General features: G+C 38.3%; 1 protein-coding gene across 1 annotated transcript in view; it reads left to right on the forward strand.

The window, feature by feature from the left end:
* Positions 1–7,500, forward strand: part of LOC122254396 (beta-catenin-like protein 1) — a 9,610-nt gene that overhangs the window by 2,025 nt on the left and 85 nt on the right. Inside the window, exons 3-11 of the mRNA XM_043018065.2 lie at positions 579–688; positions 1,499–1,670; positions 1,948–2,104; positions 2,341–2,564; positions 3,126–3,274; positions 3,811–3,985; positions 4,518–4,697; positions 5,031–5,217; positions 5,773–7,500. The exon at positions 5,773–7,500 is cut by the window's right edge and continues 85 nt beyond it. Of these exons, the coding sequence (XP_042873999.1) occupies positions 579–688; positions 1,499–1,670; positions 1,948–2,104; positions 2,341–2,564; positions 3,126–3,274; positions 3,811–3,985; positions 4,518–4,697; positions 5,031–5,217; positions 5,773–5,870 (1,452 nt within the window). The 3' untranslated portion in view covers positions 5,871–7,500. The remainder of the gene's footprint in view (positions 1–578; positions 689–1,498; positions 1,671–1,947; positions 2,105–2,340; positions 2,565–3,125; positions 3,275–3,810; positions 3,986–4,517; positions 4,698–5,030; positions 5,218–5,772) is intronic.

A 7,500-nucleotide genomic window follows, 5' to 3' on the forward strand; every position in this document is an offset into this window, starting at 1 on the left:
AATAGATAGATATAGATATTTATGTATGTATATATATTTTATTATTATGTATAATCCTATTTTACTATATCCATATCATATTGATATATATAGAGATATATAACCATTACTTTGTACACATTTTGTCTATTTTTCCTTATATTTCTTTTGTATGAAGATATGATTGATTACAAATATAATTCTTTTAGACAGGTACCACTGGTATTATTGTTATTAGACTGTTACTTTCTTTCTTGTCTATGCTGTTATTAATTCTTGATATTACAATTATATTATTATCATAGTTGTTGATTTTGTTATTATATTTATTTGTAGTTTCATTTTTATTATTATCATTATTATTGTTATTATTACTATTGTCATAGCTTTCGTATTGTTATTATTATCATTATTATTATTTATAGTAAAAGTATTGTTATCATTATTATTATTGCTATTGTTACTGTTATAGCCTTTGTTGTTAAAAAAATCATTAATATTATTATTATTATTATTGTTGTTGTTGTTGTTGATATCATTATTGTTAAAATCGTCGTCATCAGTATCATTATTAAACAATTGCAACCCATGCTTCACAGACAGATGGTCCCCTAAATGAGTCCTTGCTCAAGAAAATGATCTTAGGCTTCGAGAAACGTGTCCTGAAGAATCAAGAACTTCGGATCAAGTTCCCCGACGATCCTCGCAAGTAAGGGGCATATGTGTTGCATCTTTCTTTCTTCCTTTTCTTTTCTTTTGTTTTTCTTTCATTCTTTCTTTCTTTCTTTTTATGTTGTATGCTAAATTAGCCAGAAAGGCATACCCGACTCCCATAGTGATACAGCCGATTGGTTTGTTACGTTTTCTCCTTGCTCTGGAAGAAAGACATGACTTCTGAGCCAATTTAGTGTGTCGAGATTACAGGACTATTGGTGCTACTGAGTATTAGTGTCATTGTTAGTTTTATGATTATTATCCACATTAATGTTATTATTATTGTTATTATTACTAGTATTATTGTTTTTGTCCTCCAGTAATACTTCAATACTTTTATAAAACTCAGTATGAAGAACATAACTGATATATATTTCAGTTTTTTACAGCATTAATAAAGCTTGTCAGGTAGCAATAAAATAAACCACAAATGAAATAACTAACACAAAAATTTCTCAAGTATAAGAGTGAGTGAATGAAAAGAAAGCAAAATATGCGATAATATGTCACACGCTGCTCCCCTGTTTCTTAGATTTACCAGTTCATTTGCCTCCAAATTAATGAATATGATTTTCCCTCTTCAAATGATATTAACTTGAATTGCTAACATAATTTAATTTTCCTGATTTAACAGATGTTACTTTTACAACTTTAAAGTGATTATTCCCATGTTATAACAAATTTTAACAAACTGAATTTCTTAAGTGAATCTGACTGCCTTGATTCAGCAAATTAAACATACCCCAATTGCATGAATAAAAAATTGCTGTTGCATAAAGTAATGCCTTGGCCCCTTCGTCACCAGATTCATGGAGTCAGAGATGGAGCTCAACGAGGCCATAGAGGAGCTGCATGTTGTGGCCACTGTGCCCGAGCTGTATCCCGTGCTGGTGGAGCTTGGCACTGTCAAGAGCCTTCTGGCACTTCTCAGCCATGACAACACAGACATTGCCATCGCCACAGTCGACCTCTTGCAGGTATGTGTGGGTTTGCACATGAATGAGTTGTTCTAGGTGTTTTTTTTTTTTTTTCTTCTTTTTTATTATTATTATTATTATTATTATTATTATTATTATTATTATTATTATATATAATCTATGAAACAGAAAGGATAAGAAAGTGACACTCACATACCAAAACAAACAAATATATTCCCATTCACTCATTTACTCACCCCCTCTGCATATACACAACACACCATTCCACACTCACTTACCAGCACCCGAAGAGTAAATGTGATCTTGCTTTCGGCAGGAGATGACAGAGCTAGAGGACATACAGGAAGAGGAGGGTGCTGAGGCCCTGATTGACGCACTGCTGGATGGCCAGGTAATCACCACACTCGTCCACAACTTGCAACGCCTTGACGAGGCCAACAAGTCAGAGGCGGATGGTGTGCATAATAGCCTGGGTAGGTAGTGGTTGGGCAAGCTCATTGTGCCTATTATTATTGTTAGTTTTCTTTATGTAGAGCTTTTCTTCTTGCCCTGTTTACTAATTTTTTCATGTTTACAATTACCTTTGCCTGATGTCTTCTTTATATTTTATTTTCTGTTGCATCTGTTTGGCATCTTCCAATAAGCAGGCTGTGATCAACATGCATGCTTACTAGATATATGTAAAGTATAAACTCCTCCCCTCAAACAGGGATAATTGAGAACCTAGCTGAGGTACGAGTGCAAGTGTGCCGAGATGCGGGTCCTGGGGGTTTGCTGGCCTGGCTACTGAAGCGGCTGAGGGCCAAGCTGCCATTTGATGCCAACAAGCTTTACAGCTCGGAGATCCTGGCCATTTGCATGCAGAACCATGAGGAGAACCGACGTCTGCTAGGTGAAATGGATGGGATTGATGTGCTCCTACAACAGCTTGCTGTAAGTGCTGAAGGAAGTTTGGCCTCAGCAGAGAGGAGGCAGCTTCTCTAGTGATAGTGATATATTGGAGCTTTTATTTTTCATGAGACTATCTCATGTTTTTTTCTAGTTGAAAGTTTTGATGCATAGCATCTCAGTTCATGAACATACACTACATGTTTGAATGAAGACCAGTATATTAACCCACTCACGCCGGATGACGTGCTGACACGTTTCGTGGTTTTCGCGTCAGACGCCGCCGACGAGATATCTGGCCAAGGCCGGCGCTCGGGGTGAGCGAGCGGGCAGCCCAGGCTCGCGGCCCGTGCGCCCGAGAATCTCGAGGCGTTCGGATGATGCGTTCGAAAACCTCGGTATAGCGACCGTGCAAAGCCGGAATGGCCCCGGCGTGAATGGGTTAAGATACTGACTTACAGTTTTACACATTTTCGTATCCTTCACAAGTGAAATCAAGAATGCAGTACCAAATTATTTTTATTAAAAGCTCTTAGATTTCACACTTCTACCCCAAAAGATGCTTGTACTGCAGCACTCACAATATGCCTCTCTCCCTCTCCACAGGTCTACAAGCGGCACGACCCATCCACCAATGAGGAGCAGGAGATGATGGAGAATCTGTTTGACACCCTCTGCTCCTGCCTCATGTTCACACCTAACAGAGACCTCTTCCTGAGGGGTGAGGGTCTACAGCTCATGAACCTCATGTTAAGGTACGTATGAGGTGTTTTGCCATCACAAATGCTCAAGTTCTCTGCCCAAAGGGAAGCAGAAAGTTTCTTCATGTTGAAATGCGATAGCAGCATTCCCATATCTTAGATGCTTTGAAGGGTAGCTTGAAGATGTGGTTATTGATGTGGATTTATTGCAGTTATACATGGGCAGTAATAAGTCTGTAATTCCATTGTACATGGTATCTGATATCAGATTCAAAAATGTATTATTGGATATAATTTTTTACATCTCTTGCATTCACACCAGAAGATGGTTATTGCTGTTTGATATATAATTTAGTGTATATATATATATCCATATATATATATATATATATATATGTATATATATATATATATATATATATATATATATATATATATATATATATATACATATATATATTACAATTCGATCAGGATTTATAATGTTTCCATTACTTTTTGCACATTTATCCTCATTATTGTTATTTTATTATTATGATCATGATAATAACTATTATTAATATTATTATTACTACATTTTCTATCATCAGAGAGAAGAAACTCTCCCGCAATGGAGCCTTGAGAGTGCTTGACCATGCGCTCACTGGCCAGGATGGTGCAGACAATTGCAACAAATTTGTGGAGATCCTAGGCCTAAGGACAATCTTCCCATTGTTCATGAAGACTCCCGGCAAGCATGGCAAGAAGGGCCTAACTAAGGACCAGGTGTGTGTGTGTGTCTGTGTGTCTGTGTGTGTGTGTGTGTGTGTGTGTGTGTGTGTGTGTGTGTGCATTTATTTATTTACATAGATTAATATATTTGATTCTAGAAAGTTATATTTACATTTATCAGGTTACAGTTATATGAATAATAGGGAGTGGGATCAGAGAAAATTCCATATATATATTTTGTGTATTATTATTTTTCATGTTGAGAAAGCTTCCTCTAATTATGTATACATGAATGTTGGCTATCAAAGTTAATCTATCTGAGATTTAAATCCATTGACTCTTGCATTCAGGTAGGCCTGATATTTGATTCCTTGGTGACTGACTGGTTGTGGAACCATCCAAGTGTCAAAAAATAGTAATAAAACAAAACCACAATGGACAGTGAATGTACCACGTGTCATGAGGTTAAGATCTCTGCATGCTTCAGTCAATGCATCAGACCAGACAAGGGACATAGTCATGAACAGCCTAAAAGCTCCTTGTAAATCTTTCCAAAAGATTTACGCGGACTCTCTCCCATGAACAGCACGAGGAGCACGTCATCTCTATCATCACATCTCTGCTCCGCAACTGCCGTCCCAACCAGCGAACACGTCTCATCAACAAATTTACAGAGAACGACCATGAAAAGGTGGACAGACTGCTGGAGTTGCACTTCAAGTACTTAGAGAAGGTCCTGGCCACCAATTTGGAGGAACAAGCCAAGGTAACCAGGCCACTCTCCATGGCTTTATCCTTGCACCCTTTTTCAACAGGGGGAGGACATCTGTTCTTTCACCATGATGTAAACAAAATGACAGAGGGAAAAACAGGAAAACACAAATATGCCAAAGGCCTTTTCATTATGTTGCTATCTCAGGCCATATATTTCACCTTATTGCTGGTTGTTAACCTCAAGTTATAGAATCAAATGCATTAATTTCATTATGATCTCACCAATATTAATTTTATTAATTTCACCATGATCTCCCCAATACTGATAATATTTATGCTTCTTTTTATTCCTGTTCATCATGCCTCTTCTTTTCCACTGGCCTAGGCTGAGAATCTGGATGAGGACGAGCTCTACCTGCGCAGGCTTGATGGAGGCCTTTTCACGCTGCAGCTAGTGGATTACATAATGTTGGACGTTTGCGCGACAGGTCCCCCATCCATCAAGAGACGGGTGCTCAAGATTCTCAACCTCCGCAATGCTTCCGTCAAGACAATCAAGAATATCATGAGAGGTAGTATTGCTTCTCCTTCACTTTATTCTTGCCATTTGTGTTCTTTCCCATCTTCATCCACCTGAGCTTTGTCTTCCTCTTCCTCCTGCTCATCATCATCTCCATCATCTTACTTCTAACTCCTCCTCCTCCTGCTTCCTCCTTCTTCACATACTCTTAATCTATTTAGATTTGTTCTAACAGTGATATACACAATAATCTTTAATATCTCTCTCTCTCTCTCTCTCTCTCTCTCTCTCTCTCTCTCTCTCTCTCTCTCTCTCTCTCTCTCTCTCTCTCTCTCTCTCTCTCTCTCTCTCTCTCTCTCTCTCTCTCTCTCTCTCTCTCTCTCTCTCTCTCTCTCTCTCTCTCTCTCTCTCTCTCTCTCTCTCTCTCTCTCTCTCTCTCTCTCTCTCTCTCTCTCATATTCACTCACTTTGACCAGCATGCCATTATTCTTTGGTTTTCATTTCCTTTTTCACCAGGGATCAGTCATTAACTATGCATTAGGAAAAATTCAAGTAGGCCTTTTATAACAAAGCAGCACTTTTGAAAACCCTCACTCTCTCTCCGCAGAATATGCCAGTAACTTAGGTGATGGAACCAACTCAGACGCGCAGGCCGAAGAGCAGGACAGAATACTTGACCTGCTTGACAAGTTCCAAAACACATGAGAGCAGTAGAGGTCAGAATGCCATGACACGTGCTGAAGGACGAGGAGAAGTGGAAGAAAAGAGGGAGTAGAAGGAGGAAGGGGCAGAAGGAAGAGGAGTAAGAGGAAAAAATGGAGGACACCTAGCTGTTTCCTCAGCCATTGAGGATATTTTTCAAATGAGTGTCTTTTGTTGTAGGGAGAATTTCCTTCTCACAGACTATTAGATTTTGGAAGTACAAAGATGTGCATGTGAAGTTTACACAAGAAATACAGAAAAAGATTCTTAAAATCTATTAGTAGTTATTTTCTTTATCATTATTATTATTGTTGTAGTTTTTTATTTTTGTCATTATTATTAATACTGCTACTATTATAATCATCACTGCTATATATCATTATCCTCAATAGTAATAACCATCAATATAATCATAAGTAACCCGTTGACAACTGGGCAGTTTAGGCTCTGCCTGGACTGGGGTATTTCAAAATGCATGCTATGAGCCTGATCGCCAGGTGAAATGGCCAGACAGAGACATGACGTGGCATTAATGTCACAGATGGGAAGACCAGCCAAGTCAAGACGTGAATGTAATGTCATCTGTTGTAAACCCGTTAACGATGGGTGACGTGTTTTTTCATCATACATGACGCAGGAGTTCTTGCCTGATGATGGGCATCATGACGTTAGGGGATTTTGGATTACTATGTTATTTTATTGTGCTATGAGTAATGAGTGAGTGATGATGACAATTGCAGTCATAATTACTATAACTGCCGTAATATTAAGCAAAGTGGGTTTCAACTCCCATCCAAAACTTAGATGGCACCACTTTCTTCTAGCACCAGCAGGAGAGAGAGTCTTGAATGGCACCCATCTACGGTCTTTAGCGAGCACTATTTCTATAGAGCGATGGCTCTATACCGCAGATAAAAGATGTGTAGGCAGAACGAGAGGAGGAAGGGCACTCACACCATGCTTAATGCCTACAATGTGCCCCTGTACCAGTAGGGATGCCTTTTATTGTGGCACTCACAGTCAAAAAAACAAGTTTCCTTACTCTTCTCTACCTCTTCATGTTATCTTCATTATGGTTGGTTATAAGTTTCATTTTTGTTCGTAAGGGCACACAAATACGAAAAAATTAAGTTGCTTTTTGCCCTCCCCTGACACAGCAATACTTCACATTGAGTATAAAGAAAAAAATGAGTCGATATGGACCTTGAGCTACAATTTTAATCAACTGCAGATTTGATAGAGCCTGTGATATGACAGATATAAGTCTCTAAAAGCAGTAAAACACACAAAAAAACAAAACACAAAATGGCTGTAGCTATACAATGAGTGACTAAAAGGGAGTGGGAAAAATCAAGGTATGTTGCTGAAGCTACCTCGCTCAGATATAAAACCCATCCTGGAGCCTGGGTAAACAAATCTATGCCCTGTCAGCAACAGGTTAAGAGATTGATATACTCCAAAATACCTCAATGTTCAAAGAGAGAGAGAACACAACTTATTTTCGTCTTTTATATTTTTTTTATTCATGTGAATAGGTCATTGTGGACAAGTTTTTCTTCTTACATAATAATCTGTTACATTTTGTGTTTCATGTCATGTGTTAAATTCAGCCCATGCTTCATCAGTAGTAATC

Source organism: Penaeus japonicus, unplaced genomic scaffold, assembly GCF_977035675.1.
Source record: "Penaeus japonicus unplaced genomic scaffold, GWHDUDI00000001_assembly GWHDUDI00000021, whole genome shotgun sequence".
NCBI classification, from domain to species: domain Eukaryota; kingdom Metazoa; phylum Arthropoda; class Malacostraca; order Decapoda; family Penaeidae; genus Penaeus; species Penaeus japonicus.